The following is a 21,593-nucleotide window of genomic DNA, read 5'->3' on the forward strand; positions in this document are numbered from 1 at the left end:
TACCAATACTTAGCGACTGACTACCTACTTTAATTGTTATGCTTTCAATAATTGCATAGCCTTCCTGGCGTTAATTTATAGTTAAGAGTCGCTTGTTTTCCAGGGAAACGCAAAACGACACAGGACTGCCCCGATGACGAGAGCATATAACATTGTCGTACATGCACAAGGCAGCCCGTGAGCTGTAAAAGATTGTTTAAACACGTGCGTTGTTTTAGATAAGGCCTCTCTGCTTCTGCTGCCACGCTGGCTAGGACAAGACAATTACGACCCAAATCCAAATCCAAATCCAAATCCAAATCCGAAAGCATTGTTAGAGGCCACAGAGAGAGAGAGAGAGAGAGAGAGAGAGAGAGACGTACCATGGGTTAATACCGTTTGCAATCGCCATCTTCATTCCGAGAGCGTTTGGAGGCGACCCTCCCTAGAACCTCGAAACCGGGTATCTCCTCCTCTTCCACCACCTGCTGGTTTGTCGGATGAATTCTTTATGTGCAATCTTCTAATCAAAGTTAATGATATTATTTTTTTTCTCGAATTTGCGAACCTCTTTTGGTTCTGGATGATTTGAGAATACCCTCTTTCGGATTCAAGTTCTGGAGCCTTCCCAGTTCACGCTGCTGATAGGTTTCCTATCCACCCTTTCTGTCGTCTGATAGACTTTCGTGATCCCTGTTCTTGTTCCTAGTAGCGTAACATCAGGCTGCAATGTGGAACTGGCTGGACTTTCCTCGGGGTTAAGATTGGTCAGAAACTTCAATGTCCTTGATTGATATATCAAATGTGTGCCACGACTGCTTATGAAGAACAAACTGTTATGGGCTTTGTTTGACTGCTGTCGGCATGCTCCGTGTGGGAGCATACCTCATTGTGTTTTTCTATCCCTTTCCTTTGTAGCGGAGGGATCGTTGGACGTTTACCTTAACATTTGGGACTTCAGTCTTGTCTTTGATTAGTTGTCCTAGTCTCTTGCATAGAATGGATGCATAATGAGTCCTACTTAAGTATTCTCCACAGGCCACAGCTGCTTTCAACGATGAAGTAGTTTGAGTTTGATCTTGTTCTTGGAAATGAGTTTCGACCTCATCATGTGTTGGGCCATTCTCACTCTATAGTACGGTGCGTGATACTTGTTGATGTTGCAGTGATTTGAAGCTTGAAGGAGATTTAGATGAGAGCGTGCAGGGGAATCTGACTGCCTTAGGTTGTCTGGGGGAGGACTCTGAATTCAACTCTTGCCCCTTGTCAATTTGATTGGGCTTCCTTCTTATTGAAGCGAGAAATTGCACCACAAATTTGTTTACAGTTAACCAATTGGTTTTGGTCTTCCATATACAATGCTGCTTGTCTGCCAATTATTCCTAAAAGAAACATGTTTGATATGCTTTATGAACTTTTTGTGAAACAGCTATACTCCATAAACTGATGTTTGTGTTTTTGTGGTTTTTCTGGGCCACTAGCGGGCTGACAGTGAGTTTGGCTTTTGGGGATGACAACTGTAAAGATTTATATAGTGTAAGTCTATTGATCTCTCTGCCCTCTCATTGGGACAGATTCATATTAATGAAGTTACATGTAATGAGTTTTGACTTGCCTAAAAACTATGAATGTTAATTGAAGGTACTATTCCTTATACGGGCATGTGGAGACTATGGCACGAGAAGTGCAGCGAGGAGCAAATACTGTTCAAGGTGTTGAAGCAACACTTTGGCAGGTATTTGTCATTTGACAATGATCGTCTCGAAAATACTGAATGTCGATTTTCTGCCAATCTTTCAACTGATGGAATGAAGCAGGTACCCGAAACGCTCTCTGATGTGATATTGCAAAAGATGAAGGCCCCTAGTAAAGCAGATGATGTGGCAGAGATCAGGCCAGAACAGCTTTTGGAGGCTGATGGCTTCATGTTCGGTTTTCCTTCTCGGTTTGGAGTCATGGCAGCACAATTTAAGGCCTTCTTTGATGCCACTCACGAAATATGGGAGACTCAAGCACTAGCGGGCAAGCCTGCAGGAATCTTCTGGAGCACCGGTTTTCATGGAGGTGGCCAAGAGCTTACAGCGTGAGTGCATTTTCTTCTTCCGATTTCACTTCATGGGAATTTGATGATGCGGCAATCTTTAGAGTTTCTACATACAGCATTCAATCTTTTAAGTACCTGGCTAATGCTAGTATGCTTGCTCGTGCTTGCAGATTAACCGCTGTTACACAACTAGCGCATCATGGAATGATATTTGTCCCTCTTGGATACACGTTCGGTAGTGGCATGTTCGAGATGAACGAGGTCAAGGGCGGCTCTTCTTATGGTGCTGGAACCTATGCAGCCGATGGGTCACGGGAACCCACGGAACTGGAACTTAAGCAGGCTTTTCACCAGGGTAAGTATGTGGCTGAAATAGCTAGGAAGCTCAAACGGCCAAACCCCCAGACCTAACGACAAAGCAAGTAGTTTGTACATATGAATGGTGGAAACTATTTCCAAAATTCGAGTATAGTTGATATAAGCTGGTAACTGTGACATTTTGTACATTTGAATGGGGGAAACTATTTCCAAAGTTCGAGTAGAGTATAGTTGATATAAGCTGGTAACTGTGACATTTCATTTGGATTCAAGTACAAGACCTGCCATTTTGTCCCTTACGTGGGTACGGACGTGGCGGTAAAGTCTGCCGGAAAAGAAGCATGTGATGAAGGGGATTTCAGAAATGTTGTTTTGAATGTACAAGATGTGAAGAAACAGCTTTACTACTTACCTTTTATCGATGTTCTGCCCTTTCGTAGTTCTGGATCAGAAACATGATTAAGTAGTCTCATAGTTGTTTGATTGAATGGTCAGTCGGGATAATTGATTTAGGAACAGTTCCTGGTTCAGACAGGATTGCCTAATTCATGCAGACGTGAATTGAACATGTCCATGCTGCTTATTGCCACGGATTTCCTTATTGCTTCTTCAACTGAGTCTGAGATATTAGCCGGTTCAATCAATGCGATGGCTTAGATCGATGAACTTAAAGCCGAGGGAACAACTTCGCCATTAGAATGGATGTTCCAGCTTATAAACCAAGAACATGATCCGATTGAACCAGATCTTTAGTCCAGCAAAAAGAAAGATGAAAGAAAACGAGTGATTCAAAAAGCAGATTGGGGGGGCAAGTGAACATCTTCTCCCATTTCAGTTCTGGTAAGTAATGAACGTCCGTCCTAGTGCCGACATCGCATCTGGGAAAGTTTCTTGCGGACAGAACATGCGATCAGTTCCTTCATCATCGTAACTCCGTCATGAACAGACACGCTAATCTACCTCCACTGGCGACGACTGCACATGATCAGGAGGTGGTAGTGTTGAACAGAAAGTCGGGGGTTGTCCATCAAGATTCCATCTCCGGGTGCATCCCCCGCGCCAATCCGCAGGAGCAAAGACAACTGCACCAGAACAAAAATCACCGACGGAGCCTTCTTTCTCGCGGGTCTATCAACAATCTGTGTCGGGATAAACGAGGAGCTAATCGTTAGTAAATTCCTCGACGGGGTTCTTATCTGTTCTTCATGGATCAATATCTTGATGCCTAACTAAACAAAAAAATATCATATTTTTATCCTGTTCTTACTTGATTGACTAAGCCCTCGATGCACATAGAAAGATGCCACTAATTATCTGAAAGAAAACTGCTCACTATAAATTGTATAAATGGTTACTTTTTTGTCTTGGAATTTACTATTTACATTATGAAGTTAGTAATTGAGTGTAGTTTTTATTCTTCTACTTTAAAAAATTACTAGTTAAATAAAGAAATTACAAGTTTCGAAGGTTTCGAATCTACTTCTCCATATTAAACTCGTTAGTTATCCATGTGGATAAACTAATTTCATGAAAAGTAACTTATCATTGTAGTAAGCTGCTAATTTCATGAGAAATACATTAGTGATAAATTTAACTTTTCAACACAAAAAGTTATTAATCACTGAAGTGAAATTGTCTAATGTGTTTAATTACTTGTTGCTTTATGGAAATATTACTACCAAATAGCGTGGCGCGGAAAAGTTACTAATAAGTGCTGAATGGTTGAAAATTTAGTTTTAATTTTCCCTGCAAAGTTAATAATCGTATTAAAAGAAATTATTGATTGTTACATATTTACTGATAATTCCTAAGCACGGTTTTTATTTTTATTTTTTCAGCAACGAACGACATCGTTCCCGCGGCTGAGCTGACCGAAGATCAACTAACAATTTCGTGCAAGACAACAACGCAGCACCTCGAACAACCCTTCTGCAAAACTTCTCTGTCTCTCTCTCTCTCTCCATTGACCGTCGCGAGAATGGAGAGCCTCTGGCGAGCCGCGACTTTCCAAGCCCCGGACCCCGAGGACTACGCCGGAATCGAGTTCTGGGCCGACCCGGAGCGAGCTGGTTGGCTCAGCAAGCAAGGCGACTACATAAAGACGTGGCGCCGCCGCTGGTTCGTGCTCAAGCAGGGAAAGCTCCTCTGGTTCAAGGACTCCGACGTCACCCGCCTCTCCGAGCCACGCGGCGTCGTCTCCGTCGGCCGCTGTCTCACCGTCAAGGGCGCCGAGGACGTCCTCAACAAGCCCTTCGCCTTCGAGGTTTCGACCAATCAGGACACCATGTTCTTCATCGCCGATTCGGAGAAGGAGAAGGAGGAGTGGATCAACTCGATCGGCCGGTCGATCGTGCAGCACTCACGGTCGGTGACTGAATCGGAGGTAGTTGATTATGATAGCAAGCGGTAGTGCCTGTAATCGTTCCTTCCCTCCCTTCCCTTTGCTTGTACATTAGATATAGGTTTCTGTGATCCGCTTGAGGAATATGTGTGTTTATAGTCGGTGGTTCTCGTTTCTGCCTGCTTCACCCGGATAAATGTAAGGTGTCGATTTTGCATGTTTTGTTTTGATATGTCGTGTCTTTGATTTTATCTGTCGAATTTAATGCAATTCAGTTGGTCTCTTAGGCCCCTCTGAATGAAGATATGGTGATTACCTTCTGATTTCTGCCAATGAAAGGAAGTTATCTTTTTTACTTTCTCTTAGGAAATCCTTGATTTTGCCTGTTCCAGCCATTGATCCCTTATTAATTTGTGAGTAAAGTTGAGTATTTGAGTTCCTTGATTTCACGATGGCAGCTAGAATTCACCGAATGTTAGATTTGATCAATTGAAGCTTACTTGTCATTGATGGTTCACTCCGACTGACCTAATAGCTATTTAGGTACCTTGTCGATTGATCAATTGGAGAAAATCATGCTACCATCTGTGCTTTACCGATGATCTTAGGAAGCATTGAGTTAAGTATCTGGGTCGGTCTGAGTATATGAAGATATATTAGGATATCCCAGTAACAAATGACCGACATGTTTTTCATGCGAGCTAATTTATGATTTTGACTTCATTGGCAAATATTGAGGAAGGGGATAGATAAAGTGGGTGACGTTGAAGAAGTTACCATGGAATGAGTGCACTCCACCATTTATTATCATAAAAAGTACAGTGGTCATAAATGTACTGGCTATGGTGAATTTACTGATGCAATTGGTGCTAGCCAAGAACCGAAGACTGCTCTTAGTCACGCTGTAGGAACTGTGCAGCATGATCATGTTCTCTAGCCAAGGAAATTTGCCCTGATTTCAATGAGTTCCGTCGCATCAACTTTCATCTTCATGTGCTTATTAGGACTTTACAGTGAACATAGGACTCCAATCCTCAAAAGAACAGCAATCAATTTTGCCCATTGTGGTTCTACTGCTCTCAACATTTTCTCCATGAAAATAGGCTCTGCTGCTCTCATCCACCTCTCTGTGACTCCGATGATGCTTCTTGTAGCAGTGAAGGTTCAACAATCTCTTCCGCTCTTCCATGCAAAGCTGTCTTAGCATATTCTTGGAAGGTTGTCCCATCCTTGAACATGCCATCTGTGGGGTGTTTTCCAGTGAAAATGTCCAGTAGCAGAACCCCGAAACTGTAGACATCTCCAGGCATGGATGCTTTGCCACCTATGCCTCCTAACAAAATGCAACGAAACTCAATAATCATAGAGAAGCTTTGTTTATATGCAAAATTCATTTTCCCTTACTATTTATTTATAAAACCAAAAGTTGAGGCAATTCTATCGACAGAGGGTCAATATAGAGGAAGATGGTGAAGTTATTACCCAGAGGAACATACCGGACGGTTCCCTTCACTCCTGTTGAGCTGCTTTGACTCAGTGAGCGTTTATATGGTAAGGCTCATGGTAGAAATTTTGCTAGCCCAACATCTCCTAGATGAGCTGTCATATCATGATCAAACAGAATATGGCTCAGCTTTTGATTGTCATGAAGTACTGAAGTTTCGCATTGGTTGTGAAGATAGTCGATTGCCCAGGCCATATCAAGGGCTGCATTCAGTCTCTGAACAAGGCTAAGATTCCTCAAATCAGGTCGAACATCAAACTTTTTTACTTCAGGTTGATATTCTTTTTGATGCAACCACTCGACTAAACTTCCATTGTGCATTAACTCATACACTAGAGCTTTAAAACCGACACCCTGAAAGTCAATGCTTCAGCATGTGGCAATGATCTTGACAAGATTTTGGTGTCGGACACTTCGCAATGCCTCGCATTCTGCAATGAAACTCATGAAAGGGACTCTTGAAAGCTCCCTTTCATCTGAGATTGAGTATCTTGACTGCTACCATCATCCTTTCTTCTCCTAGAATTCCTTTGTATACAGAGCTGTAACTTCCTTCTCCAATCAAATTCGAAGATGAGAAATTATTTGTGGCTTGCTAGATCTGAAGATACGAAACTTTTGAAAAGTGTTATTTGATGGATGATGCTGAAGATCATTTGCTTCCAGATTTCCTCGGCCTGTTCAGATGAATAACAAAGCATGCTAAAAGGAGGAAGCACAAAATGGTTAATGGAGTCACTAAATTAAGAGTTATCTGCTTCTTCTTTCTGTCGATTTGGCATGAAGGTGGTAGTTTTAGTTCCTGTGTGCCCCAACAGAGGTGGCTGTTCCCAGTAACTGTTATAGCACTGACATTCCGAAACAATCCATCATATGGTACTTTCCCTTCGAGGTATTGAATGATAAGTTCAGATTCTGTGGGAGAGTGAAATTCTTTAGATATTTCGCAATTTGACCAGATAACTTGTTCCTTCCTAGGGCAAGAAGGTGAGGCTTTTTAAAGCACTGAGAGATGAAGGGATGTTTCCTTCAGATAGGTTGTTTCCCAGATCAAGACGCTCATTATTCATTCCCCCAATGTCGTAGGAACAACTCCCAACAACTTATTGTTAGAAACATCCAATTCTGCAAGGTTTTTCATATTACCCCACTCTTGGAACAGTTCAAGAGATTGCTAGCCAAATTATGAAATGGACACGAAAGGAAGGGTGACGGCCTCTGCTGGTATTGTCCCAATGAGGTTGTTACTGAACAGGTTCAATGTTTGGAGTTGTTGACAGCTTCCTAGACTAGAGGGTATATTGCCTTGTAAACTAATTTCTTGCAAGAACAGTCTTGTCAACTGGCTAATGTTTCCAAATGAGGGGGGAATTGCTCCAGAGATTTTGTTGTGGGACAGGTCGACTTCTAATAATTTGTGAAGCTTTCCGATGTTTTCAACGAAGTTCCTAGACATGTCCAAGCGAGTCCTACTTTTCAAGCTTTCCAGTCCTCTTGGAATTTTGCCTGATATCTGGTTTGATCCCAGTGTTGGCCATTCGAGCTTACTCGAGAAGTTGGAAACTGAAGGAGGTAATTCACCTTCAAATTGGTCCATGGTCATCTACAATAATTGGAGTCTGCTACAGTTGATTAAGGGAGTCATAAAACTGAAGCCGTCGTCCTTCAAATTTGTTAGCTTGTTCTTAGGGAAAACTGATCTGACAAGCCCCTTTAAGTTTCCAAGGTTTAGAGGTAGGGATCCAGAGAAACTATAGTCGGCGAAGTCGAGTTCTAGCAGTCCTGTTGCATTGAGTAGCAGATATACCTGTGAAGCTATTTCTTCCAACACAGCCCTTTTAAATTATCTGGAACTTGAAAACTAATCAGTTTGATTAGGATGCTCTCCAGTTCGGCTAGGATCTTACCTGTTAACTTGTTGCCTGTCAAATCCATGCCCAGAAGTTCTGAACAAGAAGTCAAATTGATAGGTATCTCTCTCTCTATAGCGTTATTGCTGAGGTTGAGGTACTTAAAGTCAGTATAAACGACCAACCTCCGGAGGGATCCAACCTCGGTTTCATAGCTGCTGAGGTAAAGATATTGGAGGAAGGCGAGATTTCCAATGGATGCCGGTATTGAGGCAACCAACTGATGATCCATTAGGATCAGAAAGGTGACGACCCTTTCTCTATGCCGATGGCTACATCTTACGTCAGTCCAATTACAGAAAGGCAGAGAGTCATTCCATGAGCTCGTCAACCCCGAATGGATCATGAGCTATATGGATCCTGAGGGAGATCAATTTGAGTTTGTTGGGTGCATCTTCGGAGTACGCCGTCGTTGCTGGGGAAGACATGCATCTTGGGGGCATCATGCAGGTCAGAATGCTCAGAAATATGGGAATTCATAATCTGGTGCAGATTTGTGAACAAAGTTCTCTCATTGTGAGCAATACGAGATTGCAACAGAGGAGGAAGTTTTAAGGTCGAGTGTGGGACATTGAATTGCATCGGCATATTTATTGATCTTCCACGGGCATGACAGGGAACTGAAAATAGTGCAATTTCCTTGCATGCCGCCCCAACAGCAATAGAAACATCCATATTCACTTCTGTTCATGTCACTCCAGTGTTGTCAATCAATGCGCGCGAGGACTTACTAGTCATACTCAAATTTGCACGAAAGAGGTAGGGCATGACTTTGCCAGTTGGATAAGGTGGGACAGGGACATTTCTTATTCTTATTTCAGCTTTATGCCGTGTGGGATCAATTGGTTAATTAATCTCAACCGTTGAATGACGGTAATGTATGGTACATTAGGAAATCTTAATAATTTCATGTGATAAAGGACTCGCACACGTGGAAATTGCATGAGGATACATTATCAATATCAATGCTCGATTCTAACAAGCTAGAAACAATCGAAAGCTGTGGCCTTAGCATGCAAGCGGCATGGTCCCCCTTTTTGATAGATGGCAAATCAAGAGGTCTCAAACTCTTGAAGTTACTTGCATGCTTTCTAGTTCTTCCGCTTCGGCAAATATTGCCGGATCGTATTTCGCCAAAAACGTTGCATAACTTCAGGTAATGTGGATCTTACATGGACATGAGAAAGGGATGGTCGTAGTTATGATCTTACACGAGTCTCTTAGTCTCCAATCTAAGAGACTCGTGTAGGAATGAGGTGCTTATTTTACGGGCGACTGTCAATTCATATGATGCTCGAGTCTGAGATATTCTTCATCCACGGTAAGTCAATGTTCCTTTGAAATGCCATAGCGCTGAGGGAGGCTTGTTTGTTTATGTGAGGTTCTTTACGGCGGTATTTGTTACCTATTGGAGCTTTTGCAACCAGAATTCGTCCACTTGCAATTTTGCAAGGTGGGGGCATCGACTTTATTTATGTGAGTGATGGTCAACCCTTTGCTAGGAAGGAACTAAGCAGGCTTTCCCGACGGAAGAAGAATATTGTTTTCCTCAGTCACCAGTTTCGCACGACTCATAATGCTTTCCGCTCTTTTCCGAGGCAATTCCTTGCTCGTGTGGGGTCCACTGGATCGGATCAGCCACCATCGTCAATCATGCGAGCGCTATATGAGCCGCATACATGGGTGATGTGTGACCGATGGGTGTGATCTCGCCCGGATATAAACAAGAGTTACCCCAATTTTTAGGATGGACCTAACACCTTAGAAGGACTTCCTAATTGTCTTAGAACAAAGCTTTAAGAATGAACTAGGAAGAGTGAACTTTGAACTGATATGCTCAATTTGTGAGATTGTTTCCATAATCAACGTGCAAATTCCAGTGCCGAGATGAATTTTGAAATATGGGTACTTTGGTTAATCATCTAATGGAAAGTTTTCCTCGTGGCCTCTCAAAATGGTTTGTCACTCGTGCTTAAGAATCAGTAAATTGAGAACTAGAGGTGATTAATGTCTCGAGTAAAAGGTATGTTGTGCACTCAAGGATTAGTCTCCCGCTGAGAATAAGGTTCTAATTTCTGTAATATACATTGTTACTATAGACAAGTAAATACTAGTAAACGTGCGGTTTGACGTGTCCGGGCTATAAGGGTGAAGATGCAAGAGGTGTAATTATCACGTTGAATAGAGTTGGGTGGTTTATTCAATATTGGATCTCCGAAGGTTAGAAACGGACATGAATTGTCAATAGGGGAAGTCGAAAGCAATCCAATCAATTCTCATGTCAGGAATCATTCCTTACGGCCATTCGAACTCTTACCGTTCCATATTAAGTCTACGATCTATATTCTCCATCGGACGAGCAAAATGCCGAGTGAAAAAGAGCTTCATAGATTCAAGTTCGATGATTAATTCCCGAGCAGGCTTCTTCTTTTGTTAGGATTCTCACGGTTTTTGCCTACCTGGCGGATGAATAGTATGGAAAATAATCACGATAATTTCGCCAACGCCAAAACCGCATAGTGACTACCATTTTGATTCTTAAATGCATTAGTAAGTTTCGGGTATACTAGCCTATCCATGCGGTATTCAGTAACTATTTACATGTGCAAGTAATCATCTCTCGACTCTTCCATCAAATTTGCTTTCTGATATGAAAAAACTGAGCCATTGAGTATTCTGGTTAGCTAATGCAAGCACAATGAAAAGTCCTCGTCCACTCCACAGCAACTGCCAACTGGATAGGAATCCATCTCTCTCAGAAGCCTACAATAACAAGGTTCATTCACAGAAGGGAAGTCACCCATCTGATAACCCCTCATGAGAATTATCATCTCTCCTTCCTAGGGCGAGAAGATGGTTCTCTATCATAAGTCGACCTACCATCCGATTCGTGCTTCTTGGATCGACTCTCCTCCTTCCACTCATAACCATCTCTTGATCTAGGCTTCGTATCCTCATCATCATGCCGCCTCGATCTCTTTTCTTCTCTCCTGTCATAATCTTCTCTCCTCCGGGGCCCATGATCATCATCATACCTTTTAGTCCTTCCTTCTTTCCTGTCCCGGTCTTTCATACCTCGCTCAACATCGTCATTATTACAGTCCCTCCTGAAGTTCTTCTCCTCCCTATCAAACTTCCCTCTTGACTTTTGTTCAAAATCATCAGGATCGTGCCTTTTTGATTTCCTGTGCTCCTCGCCTTGACGGTCTCCCTCTCTCTCCTTCGCAGTGAAACTCGAATCCATACTTCGCGACTTATGGCCATCTTGCGCTCTAGATCCAGGAAGACCGTTGCATGAGAGACCACTAGACCTTTTCTCTCCCCTTTCTGGACCATAAAACTTGCCATGACCCCACCGCCCGTCCTCATCCTTGGCACCCCAGCCAGTGTTAGCAGCTCTCTGATAATAGAAGAAAAACAAAAATTAACCTGTCAATTAATAGACAGTAGTAAGCATACTTGGAAAAAAAAACATTTAATTTGCTTCCAAATAGAACACTTAACACAACACAACAGTCAAGTTACTATCTCTACTAGCTTTCTGATTAAATAGATTAACCGGGCCCAGCTTGGCACAAACGGCAGTCATGTAAAGGTGTTTTAACATTATTCAGAATCAGAAGCCCTGTAAAAAGTTTATCGACCAATGTGTAAATTGCCAACTGAATATACTATATACAAAGAAACAATCCATGAACTCTCGTAGCTATGTATATGTATGTCTGACCAGATCATAACTCATTGCATTTAGGAACATCGTCATTGCAATCTAACAATCAGAAAAGAAAGGAAGACAACCTTTCAATTCAAGCCATCCATTCCCTTGCCTCCTAAACCAAACCAGAGAAACAAGAAAGACTAGAATATTCCAATACTTTCTAGCTCCACCCACTAAATTTGGTATTGCAGCAAAGGGATCACAAAAGAAATTACACTATCTACATCTTCTCCAGTAAATATAAAGTCTGAACCAACTTAAGTGCGGGAAAAAAAATGCTAACATCAGACTTGAATTCAAGGTGCTTCAAGCGTATTTCCTCGTCCAGATTCCAGAAGAATAAGCATCTCAAGCGCATCCATATATGTTCCAAGAAAGCACTATAATAGTGACACTAAACTGACATTAAAGCATCTTACTTGCTCATCATGTGAAAATTTGCACCCAGCTCCTCGAGTGCACTCGCCTCTTTGGAAAGCACGGCACACACCCCGTTCTGCCCTTTTTCTCTGCTCTTCCTCCTCATCCTCTTCTTCCTTCTTCTTATAGTTGCTGACATGGTCTACTCTTACAATTCTACCCAATACTGATGCTCCATTCAGATTATCTAACCATCAATCAGAATCGTGAGACCTTAAACAATCAGTCTAAACTAAACGTCAAGACAACCATCCAGTATGCACAACTGTGCATGTACACAGAGAGAGAGAGAGAGAGAGAGAGAGAGAGAGACCAACCTACAGCAAGGTTTGTACTCCGTTGATCCTCGTATGCAATGAATGCAAAGCCTTTTGATTTACCAGTACCCTTGTCTCTAACTAGGTTTACATCCACGATCTCTCCGTACCTTCAGAACCAATTAGGAGACTAATCAATGGAAAGTAAACAATGTCAAAATCAATTTCAAAAGCCGCGATGAAGACTAAAAATAAACATGAATGATGTGAATTTCTGTATCCATTAAAAAGATGATGAGGCAAGAGATCCCGTTGAAAAAGCTTTATCTGTACCCCTCGACAAAGGAACTGAAGAAAAGCAAATCTCAATCACAGTTCTACCAAAAACTTGATTTCACAAATTGCAAGACATCAATCCCACAGATTAAATCTTCAAAGACAGAAAACACTACAATATTTGGGAAATCAAAATATTCCAGACCTTAGGCTGTCTAAATATGCACCCAATGCTAAAACTTCCTCTACTCCGGAGTCTCCGCAACCCGGATTGAGTATGCCAGCTCATAGAAAGAATTGAAACATTGCAGCAGCTGGTGATTTCCCAACCCACAACATCTTAAACCCTGGAAATCAGCTAAGAACGCAGGAAAGAGCTATAATGTGTATGTGATACGTGTAGGTGCTCAGAAAAAATGTCATTATGCGAGTCTGAAATTCTGATCCTATCCAATCAAGCTTCGCATGTCAAAGGAGTTTCCCAAACAGTGAAATCAAAACACCTCACGAGTGGTAAACTTGAGTCATTTACTTGAATTTGGTCGTTTCAACTTCAAGTCACCTTCGGACAACAGTCTGCGAATATACATATATTTTTTTTTTCATTTGTTTCGTTTTGAAGGTCATCAAGGATCTTTGACTCAACGAAGAAGATGAAATAGATGCAGGCGGGAAACAAAAAGCAGCCAAAGAAGAGGCAAGCTTACTGGGCAAAGACTGCGAGGAGGTCGCCTTCAGTGAGATCGAAGGGAATGCCACCAACGAACACATATGCAGAGTCCTTGTATTTGGCATGCCAGGAAGCTTCCTCCGATATCCCCAAGGCCGCTTCCCTAGAGTTTATATTCTGGATGCGTTTCACTAAGGTAAGTGGATTCATGTCGTTTCTGGCGATATCTCGGGAACAAGCAGCGCTTCTCTCCCTCTCTCAGCTCTGTGGCCCAATTCCTTCGCCGTTAAGTTCACTGAATACACCGATCGAACGGAATTGATCACGAGAAGCAGCACAACCACAACAGGGCATACAAAAACACGACGAAACGGGGGGGAAAACACGAAGTAAGGATGAGAAATTAGGGTTTCAAAGGGGTACAAGAAGAAGGCGAGGACTTACGGTGCGAGGTGGCCGAGTTGCCGCCGCTAGTGAGGCACCACGGCTATGAAACCACCGATCTCGGTGTGCAGATGAAGGCCGAACACGCACCGATTCGGCGGAGAGTCGCGCGCGAGAGAGAGCGGTGCAAGCCGGAGGAAGTAGAGAAGAGAGAGCTCCGGTCCTTGGAGAGTCCGAGGCATCGGAAAAAATAAACAACGTAAGTATAAAACTAAGGGAAAATGCCAAAAAAAGGCCCTAAGTGGAATTGTTTTCTCAACTAAGGGCCTGAAGTGCGACTTGTGTCAAAGAAAGGATTCAAGTGCCATTTTTTATTCAAACGAGGGCCTGAACGGGGACATTTTTGTCTTTTTACATTTTGTGATTATTTTCCTTTTTTTTCTTCTATTTTTCTTCCTTTTCTTGCAAAAAAACCAGGACGTTATTGGTCCCGCAAGGCCGATGATTAGTCCGGATTAGGAAACGAATTAACGATAAAAAAAATCTGTGGTCATCCGATAATCACCCTCCCCATTTTCAGCATTTCTCCCTTGAAAATTAATCAACATAGAAAAGAAACAAAGATTAGAAAGCGATTTTGCTGGAACTTGATTGATTACCCAGTGCCTTGTTTTCTGGTCTCGTCTCGTCAAATTTGAATAGACTTCAAAAAATCAAGAACATTGAAGGATATGGGAGATGAAGGCGGGGATGGCGGAGGCGAAGGCGGAGGTGGAGGAGGCGGCGGCGATGTGTCGTCGCCGACGAACAAGGTCAAGTTTTTGTGCAACCACGGCGGGAAGATTCTGCCGAGACCCGGCAACGGACATCTCAAGTACGTGGGCGGCGAGACCCGCGTCATCTCCATCTCTCTCGACGCTACCTTCTCCGGTGCCTTTTTCGCTTTTCTTCGTGACGATTTAACGTTGGATTTGTTCGTGTCATATGGAACTCTGAGCATGTTTTGCTGTTTTGTCGGAGCAGATTTAATGAAGAAGGCGATTACTACCCGGATCGATGCGACCTTGCACCCGTCTGCAGCCGGCGACGAGAGATCCGCGGGCCGAACGGCCGAGATCGCGGGCGGTGAGGACGCTGGGCGCAGAGACCGAGGCGGGGGTCCTCGCGTCGCTCGTCGCCGCCGAAGCGACCTTGCACTCGTCTGCAGCCGGCGAGGAGAGATCCGCGGCCGAGCGGCCGAGATCACAAAGGGCGAGGACACGGGGCGGAGAGATCGAGGCGGGGGTCCTCGCGTCGCTCATCGCGGCCGAAGCGATCTTGCACCCGTCTGCGGCCGGCGACGAGAGATCCGCGGGCCGAACGGCCGAGATCGCGGGCGGCGAGGACGTGGGGGCGAGAGACCGAGGCGGGGGTCCTCGCGTCGCTCATCGCCGCCGAAGCGACCTTGCACTCGTCTGCGGCCGGCGAGGAGAGATCCGCGGGCCGAGCGGCCGAGATCATGGGCGGCGAGGATGCGGGGCGGAGAGATCGAGGCGGGGGTCCTCGCGTCGCTCATCGCGGCCGAAGCGATCTTGCACCCGTCTGCGGCCGGCGACGAGAGAGCCGCGGGCCGAGCGGCCGAGATCGCGGGCGGCGAGGACGTGGAGAGGAGAGGCCGAGGCGGGGGTCCTCGCGCTTGTTTGCGGCTCCCTACCGGGTGGTGCAAGGGGAAGAAGAAAGAAGAAAAGGAAAAAAAAGAGAAGAAAAAAAAAAGGAAAATAATCACAAAATGTAAAAAGACAAAAATGTCCCTGTTCGGGCCCTCGTTTGAATAAAAAATGACACTTGAGGCCCTTCTTTGACACAAGTTGCACTTCAGGCCCTTAATTGAGAAAACAAGTACACTTGGGGCCCTTTTTTGGCATTTTCCCTAAAACTAATTACGCAAACTTTCAAAAAAAATTACAAAATTTTTTTAAGACTTCTCGTTAAAAAGTACAATTGAGTCATAATAAATAACTTTTTTTTTATCAAAGAAATATAAATCAATATTAGATTGTTAGAAATCATGTAAATTTATTGGTGCAATGAACTCGTACAACAAGACATGGACATGCCACGATTCCATCTATATATTTTACATAGTATAAATTTTATTCTTGTTCTTGATATATTGTTATGATAACACTCGTGAAAAGAGCTCGATGATCTTCCGAACGATGATATTTATGTATTTTTATAAAATTAAAATGTTCAGATTACCTGAAAATTTTGATATAAATTCGTAATGAAATATAATATTCTAATAAAAATTACTAGATTAACTTATATCGAAATGAAATATTGTAATCCATAGATAATAATAATAATAATAATAATAATAATAAAATATCTTCACATTGTATATAAATCCAGAAAATTATCTGAAAAGAAACCTTAAAACCCAAATTTGAAGATTGATTTGCTCATCCTGCAAATTTTGGGAAAATACATGCAAGAGATTATTAATGTTGTAACTTTCAAGACTAACTTGCTTTTTCTGCAAATTCTAGCCGGAAAGATTCAATATCAAATTAAAAAAAAATCAAATGTCAAATATCTTAACAGAGGAAAAAAAACCTTAAAACTCTATAATTACTTTGTAAAATCCCCTATTAGGTGCTCCATGTTTATCGCCCTTCATTGAATCGAAGGATATTGACCTAACAAAAGACGAGTCTGCCGAGCCTCTAAAAGCCTTTAATTGTTGGTTTATATCTTCATATGACTTTTTGGGCGATAGGTGCGGAGTTTGAGCACAAATGCAGTTTAACGAAAAATTAATTATTAAGCACATCGTTTCTTTTTCTTTTGTAAGAAGATTTTTACTTGGTACTATTTGAGAAAATTATAAATCGAGAGAGATCAAGGCGACAACGAAACCAAATCGGATCAAACTGAGTCATTCAACGCGGACCAAAAATCAAACCGAATTTTCTCTCTCCCTCTTATAAAATGGATCTTCTAAATTCTTAAAAGTTATCTATTAGTTAAACCTCTTTTTTTCTAAAAAAAAAAAAAAGAACGGTCCGAAAAATAAACCAAGAGCCGGTTTTCTCCAGTCAAGAGAAAAAGTTGAATAGCGATTCCACACCATTACTCGACTCGGAATTAACCCGGCCAAATCAATCCCGCTTCCCGCCTTCATATAAATATATAAACTCCAATTCCGATCGTTTCGCATCCCACAAAAATTTGAAACTCTCTTCTTCTTCACAGAGCAAAGCAACCTGCAAACATACGGACGCAGAGAAATCCATAGCCGATCTTCACACTCCATCGTCGAAGATGAATTCATCTTTCAAGTGAGTTCACGAGCTCCACAGATTTCTGTCATTTCCTTTTCGTGATGTGATCGCCGTGAATGATTCTGAGTCGACTTTGCCTTCTCGTTGATCTTCAGAGTCGAAGAGCAGAGCCAACTGCAGATCGTGGAAAGAGAAGACGTCGACGACGAAGATGACCTGTTCGAGACAATCGACAAACGTAAGTAAGAACCGAAGTTCGTGTCGCCGCTTTGTATTGAGTTTTGGTGCATCGTGTTTAGGCTTGGGAGTGAAGATTCGGTTTGATTCTGAGATGATTATCGTGATTTTCTGTTCACCTAGGTGATTATTGACTTCACGACTTTGTTGCATTCAGTTTCGTTCAAGTGCATTTTCTCGTCGTGGACAGTTAATTTTGTGATCTACGGAGATTGCTCGGTTTCTGCTCTTAAATGGAAATAGAATGCAAATGGTTCGACGGAGCTATACCTATAAATCTCTTTGAATATCCATATTTAGTGATTCAGAATACTGCTTGTCAGTTTGGCTTGATTTTCCTGGAGCATCTCTGTGCGTCCGTTAGTATTCTACAACTCAAAATTTCTCTTGTACTTGTCGTGATTTTATGTGCATATGATAGTTTCAGTTTGTTTCCTTAAACGATGAGGAGTAATTCGCCGCTACTTGAATACGATACGTCTAATTCACCTACTTGACGTATGTCTTCTAAATCAGACAAGAGCAATTCGGCCTCTGTTATGCTGCGTCACATTGAAGTTGCACCATCTTACATCTGTTCTCCACGTATTTATGGCATAGATGGATTATTAACGAATCTCCTAAGCTAAGTTCGTCAACAATCACTACTGCAACACTTGACATTCTACTTTCACCAGAAACATGTAGTTAAACATGATGGCTGAGTTGTTTTCATTTTCTTTCTCTGAAATATTCCCGTTCTTTTGCTTGCAGTTATATCTCAGGGAATAAATGCTGGAGATGTGAAAAAGCTACAGGATGCAGGAATCTACACTTGCAGTGGCTTGATGATGCATACAAAGAAGGTATTGTTCTTCAGTTCTGGAAATTAAGTTGAGGTACCTCTTCTTATTTGGCCAAGGTGATTTTCTTTGTCTTGGTTCTGATTTCTTGCAGCACCTAACTGGAATCAAAGGTTTATCTGAAGCAAAAGTTGACAAGATATGTGAAGCAGTTGAAAAGATAGTGGTTAGAGTCTAAATTCTTCTTATGCTGGGATGGTAGCTGCAATTGGAACTTCATAGTGGATCTCGCATTAACTTCCTTTTGTTTTCACCAGAATTTTGGTTATATTACTGGAAGTGATGCTCTTATCAGAGTAAGTTCTTAATTATGCAAACTTTGAGCTAAAATTGTTCGGAAGACCTCAATGAGTCATTGGCCCTTGAAGCAAAGCCTGCATATTAGTGTATCGACTGTAGATAGCTGTACTTGCATGAAAACACTATTGACCTTACAGCACAAAGTACTTTTAATGGCTTTGTTTTCAGAGAAAGTCAGTTGTTCGCATAACAACTGGAAGCCAAGCCCTCGATGAGCTTTTAGGCGGTAATAAACTTTCCTTTGTTGACTGTATTATTATTTTTCATGCGTTTCAACAAAAACAACTTTCACTTATTTGGCAATGTTAAACAGGTGGTATTGAAACTCGAGCAATTACAGAAACATTTGGTGAATTTCGGTAATTATCACAGTCCAACAACGTTATATTTAATGAACTCTTAATTGCTTTTGTTAGATGGCTATCTAAGAAAATGCTGCTAACGTCACTTCAGGTCTGGAAAAACACAGCTTGCACATACCCTCTGTGTTTCTACCCAGGTTTGTCTGAATTGCATATTGGGTTTTGGCTTTAACTTCTATTGCGTTTTACGTTTCCTAGATTAAAAACACAAAATAGCAAGGTGTTGATTGAATTTCTAGTAAAGAATAAAGCTGTGGGTGATCTTGGCATCAGAACGTGTGTATTAGTTGATTCTGGAAGCTTGGCACTCTCAATTTCTGTAAACGGCAGTCCCTATACTGGAACGCATAATCTACAGTGGTTCAAACCAAGTAGGAAAAAGGCCAGGACAGTATACTATGTCATAACTAATTAAAAGCCTGAATCATTGTCAGACTCGGACTCGGGTTAATCATCAGTCGAATGTGATGCTTGAAGATACTCTACTTGATTTGCAAATCTTACAACAGTATTTTCCCCTCTTTTCTATGACTCTTTATTTGTGGTTTATGGATTCCATGTTCCCAACAATCTTTCCAGCTGCCAACTCACATGAGAGGAGGGAATGGGAAGGTAGCTTATATAGACACAGAAGGAACTTTGTATCCTATTATAATCTGTCTGTTTTTTCTTGACCTCGACAAAGCTGCTTTGGTTTCATCATTGTCTTACGGCCATGTAAGGGCATATGCACTTTCTTGCTTGTACACTTTCTTAACTTAGTACACCTGCAGTCGCCCTGATCGTATTGTACCAATAGCAGAGAGATTTGGCATGGATCCTGGTGCAGTCCTAGATAATGTAAGCAATGCTTTCTACACGGATGGCAATTCTTCCTTCTTTTTGGATAGTGTATTTGCTATAATCTTGTCTTTCCATGAATTTCAGATCATTTATGCTCGTGCCTATACTTATGAACATCAATACAACTTGCTTCTTGGTTTGGCTGCCAAAATGTCTGAAGAACCATTTAGGTTACTGGTAAGACAATGCTCGAGAATTAAACCGTCCAGATTTTGTGAGGTGTGAATGGTTGACCATAGGTGAGTACCATTTTCAGATTGTGGATTCAGTGATCGCTCTCTTCCGAGTGGATTTTACTGGAAGAGGAGAACTTGCAGAGCGCCAGGTTGATCCTGAAACCATCAAATCATGTGAGTTGATCCTTCAGCTCATCTGGTCAGATACTAATAGATTCCGAATTGCAGCAAAAATTGGCACAAATGCTCTCACGTTTAATTAAGATAGCCGAGGAGTTTAACGTCGCAGTCTACATGACCAACCAAGGTATCCCATCACATCTCATTTCTCTTACTAGTTGCATGTGTTAAAAGATCCTATCCAGTTTAGCCCTTTGATGGTTGCACTGAAAGATAGAAATTTGGGGAATGCACTGAGCTCATACTAATTTGCGAAATCTCAAGAAACAGCTATTTAGTGCTAACCAGTGATACATAGAGTAGCTGCAGTCCATGAATTAGGAAAAAAGATGATTTTTTGACCACTTTGTCTTTGATTTCTTTGTTTCAGTCGTAGCTGATCCAGGTGGTGGCGTTTTCATATCAGACCCAAAGAAACCTGCAGGTGGGCATGTTCTGGCTCATGCTGCCACAATCAGGTTGATGTTTAGGAAAGGCAAAGGTGAGCAGCGTGTTTGCAAGGTGTTCGATGCCCCAAACCTACCTGAAGCTGAAGCTATATCCTTTTTGCGCCGGACCTTCATCTAGCTATACATTTAAATCTATTGAACTTACCAGATAATTCTGCAGAGAACAAATGCAGTATCTAGAAACCTATATCAAAATCAGAGAGAAAGTCGATACCAGGTCTACATGTGGATGGGTGGAGACCAGATTTTAAGCACCATACTTAAAGTATACTTGATGTTGCTTGGAGATCCATGAACATGTCAAATACAAATCTTGTGCGCAGCCTGTGCTACGCACAGAACACACATCCAGTACCATCACTTAATTTCCTTAGAAACTTTACCGAGAGCTCGCCATGTCAAAAGAGAAGACTGGATTTGTTTCATGTGTGTTAAACTTAACAAACACACGTTTTTCAGATAACACCAGGAGGCATAGCTGATGCAAAGGACTAGAGAGGTCTCTGCAACCAGAACAATAAGGCCAGGAGAAGTGCCTTCCTTGGTTAAGCACAATTTGACATTAGTTATAATATTGACAGCTTCCTATATCTTCCTTCATATTAAGTCTGTATCGGCATGCGTCACGTTCCTGTTGACAGCATAACTTGACTGCTGCTTTAGCCTTACCTCAAACATTCTATGATTGTCTGTTATTAAAGTTCAGATGATTGGGCTAACTCGATTTCCATATAGGAAATAGCTTGCTCAAGGTTATTTCGGTCTAATATACTAGTAGAGATATCAGTAACCCAAGAGACAACTAAGCGAAAAGGCATAACATTGGATAAACTCTGCATGATGGCTAAACGAAGTGCCAGAAATTATTGCACAGAGCATATTAGGTTTGTAAAGGCTTGGTTTTATAAGCAACATATACAGCCTGTATAAAAGCAATGTCATTTCAATCATTAGAGCTGAAAATTGTCAATGTATGAATTATGAGCAATAGAAGGCCATTCAATAACTAATGGCGTGGCCAATAAAGGGCCATAACCAAAAGACTCAGTAGTGCGACGACCAGTTCGCAGCACTCCCCAATCTAGGCATGCTGGATTCCTCCTTATTGTAAATATTC

General features: G+C 42.0%; 5 protein-coding genes across 12 annotated transcripts; 3 read left to right on the forward strand and 2 right to left on the reverse strand.

Annotated features, from left to right (window-relative positions):
• The first annotated feature begins 299 nt into the window (after positions 1-299).
• Positions 300-2,869, forward strand: LOC115746055 (probable NAD(P)H dehydrogenase (quinone) FQR1-like 3). Of its 7 annotated transcripts, XR_007198601.1 has the most exons (7): positions 343-442; positions 1,146-1,305; positions 1,409-1,515; positions 1,621-1,714; positions 1,797-2,062; positions 2,194-2,494; positions 2,566-2,869. XR_007198601.1 is itself a non-coding variant. In XM_048279967.1 (6 exons), exons 2-5 carry the CDS (start codon positions 1,490-1,492, stop codon positions 2,432-2,434), a joined length of 627 nt encoding a protein of 208 aa, XP_048135924.1. In that variant the 5' UTR covers positions 1,120-1,305; positions 1,409-1,489; the 3' UTR covers positions 2,435-2,465; positions 2,556-2,869. The 7 variants fall into 7 exon arrangements, 1 of the variants encoding a protein (XP_048135924.1); XR_007198602.1 differs by lacking the exon at positions 1,146-1,305 and having other exon boundaries at positions 300-442; XR_007198604.1 differs by lacking the exon at positions 1,146-1,305 and having other exon boundaries at positions 341-442; positions 1,461-1,515.
• Positions 2,870-4,227: 1,358 nt separating this feature from the next.
• On the forward strand, positions 4,228-5,015 carry LOC115746056 (pleckstrin homology domain-containing protein 1-like). The gene has a single exon (XM_030681773.2). It carries the CDS (start codon positions 4,320-4,322, stop codon positions 4,749-4,751), a length of 432 nt encoding a protein of 143 aa, XP_030537633.1. The 5' UTR covers positions 4,228-4,319; the 3' UTR covers positions 4,752-5,015.
• Positions 5,016-5,797: 782 nt separating this feature from the next.
• Positions 5,798-8,328, reverse strand: LOC115746082 (LRR receptor-like serine/threonine-protein kinase EFR). Its single transcript, XM_048280782.1, has 3 exons — positions 8,094-8,328; positions 7,837-7,968; positions 5,798-6,015 (listed from the first exon to the last, which is right to left on the reverse strand). The coding sequence occupies exons 1-3, from the start codon at positions 8,326-8,328 to the stop codon at positions 5,798-5,800; spliced, it is 585 nt and encodes a 194-aa protein (XP_048136739.1).
• Positions 8,329-10,597: 2,269 nt separating this feature from the next.
• LOC115746006 (zinc finger CCCH domain-containing protein 25) lies at positions 10,598-14,050 on the reverse strand. Of its 2 annotated transcripts, none has more exons than XM_030681683.2 (5): positions 13,882-14,050; positions 13,475-13,720; positions 12,552-12,661; positions 12,234-12,421; positions 10,598-11,496 (listed from the first exon to the last, which is right to left on the reverse strand). In XM_030681683.2, exons 2-5 carry the CDS (start codon positions 13,645-13,647, stop codon positions 10,924-10,926), a joined length of 1,044 nt encoding a protein of 347 aa, XP_030537543.1. In that variant the 5' UTR covers positions 13,648-13,720; positions 13,882-14,050; the 3' UTR covers positions 10,598-10,923. The 2 variants fall into 2 exon arrangements, with proteins under 2 accessions (XP_030537543.1, XP_030537544.1); XM_030681684.2 differs by having other exon boundaries at positions 13,475-13,732; positions 13,882-14,049.
• A 2,984-nt stretch (positions 14,051-17,034) lies between these two features.
• Positions 17,035-21,066, forward strand: LOC115746003 (meiotic recombination protein DMC1 homolog). The gene is made up of 15 exons (XM_030681681.2): positions 17,035-17,144; positions 17,243-17,325; positions 18,078-18,169; positions 18,261-18,332; positions 18,424-18,462; positions 18,635-18,692; positions 18,780-18,825; positions 18,920-18,965; positions 19,408-19,469; positions 19,602-19,668; positions 19,756-19,848; positions 19,928-19,996; positions 20,076-20,154; positions 20,398-20,564; positions 20,927-21,066. The coding sequence occupies exons 1-15, from the start codon at positions 17,128-17,130 to the stop codon at positions 20,969-20,971; spliced, it is 1,035 nt and encodes a 344-aa protein (XP_030537541.1). The 5' UTR covers positions 17,035-17,127; the 3' UTR covers positions 20,972-21,066.
• Positions 21,067-21,593: the final 527 nt, after the last annotated feature.

The sequence above is a fragment of the Rhodamnia argentea genome, chromosome 6 (assembly GCF_020921035.1).
Source record: "Rhodamnia argentea isolate NSW1041297 chromosome 6, ASM2092103v1, whole genome shotgun sequence".
Lineage (NCBI taxonomy): Eukaryota > Viridiplantae > Streptophyta > Magnoliopsida > Myrtales > Myrtaceae > Rhodamnia > Rhodamnia argentea.

Excerpts from the sequence above, each read along its gene's own strand:
- LOC115746055 (XM_048279967.1), top strand. The coding sequence starts at position 1,490 with ATGACAACTGTAAAGATTTATATAGT. Across the intron at positions 1,516-1,620 it reads ACTGTAAAGATTTATATAGT|GTACTATTCCTTATACGGGC; the intron begins GTAAGTCTATTG and ends TGTTAATTGAAG. Across the intron at positions 1,715-1,796 it reads TTGAAGCAACACTTTGGCAG|GTACCCGAAACGCTCTCTGA; the intron begins GTATTTGTCATT and ends GGAATGAAGCAG.
- LOC115746056 (XM_030681773.2), top strand. The coding sequence starts at position 4,320 with ATGGAGAGCCTCTGGCGAGCCGCGACTTTCCAAGCCCCGGACCCCGAG.
- LOC115746082 (XM_048280782.1), bottom strand. The coding sequence starts at position 8,328 with ATGGATCATCAGTTGGTTGCCTCAATACCGGCATCCATTGGAAATCTC. Across the intron at positions 7,969-8,093 it reads GACAGGCAACAAGTTAACAG|GACTGCTAGAACTCGACTTC; the intron begins GTAAGATCCTAG and ends TCAATGCAACAG. Across the intron at positions 6,016-7,836 it reads TTTGAAGGACGACGGCTTCA|GAGGCATAGGTGGCAAAGCA; the intron begins GTTTTATGACTC and ends GCATTTTGTTAG.
- LOC115746006 (XM_030681683.2), bottom strand. The coding sequence starts at position 13,647 with ATGAATCCACTTACCTTAGTGAAACGCATCCAGAATATAAACTCTAGG. Across the intron at positions 12,662-13,474 it reads CTCCTCGCAGTCTTTGCCCA|GTACGGAGAGATCGTGGATG; the intron begins GTAAGCTTGCCT and ends TTGGTTCTGAAG. Across the intron at positions 12,422-12,551 it reads GAGTACAAACCTTGCTGTAG|ATAATCTGAATGGAGCATCA; the intron begins GTTGGTCTCTCT and ends ATTGATGGTTAG.
- LOC115746003 (XM_030681681.2), top strand. Across the intron at positions 17,326-18,077 it reads GTTCGAGACAATCGACAAAC|TTATATCTCAGGGAATAAAT; the intron begins GTAAGTAAGAAC and ends TTTTGCTTGCAG. Across the intron at positions 18,693-18,779 it reads CCTCGATGAGCTTTTAGGCG|GTGGTATTGAAACTCGAGCA; the intron begins GTAATAAACTTT and ends AATGTTAAACAG.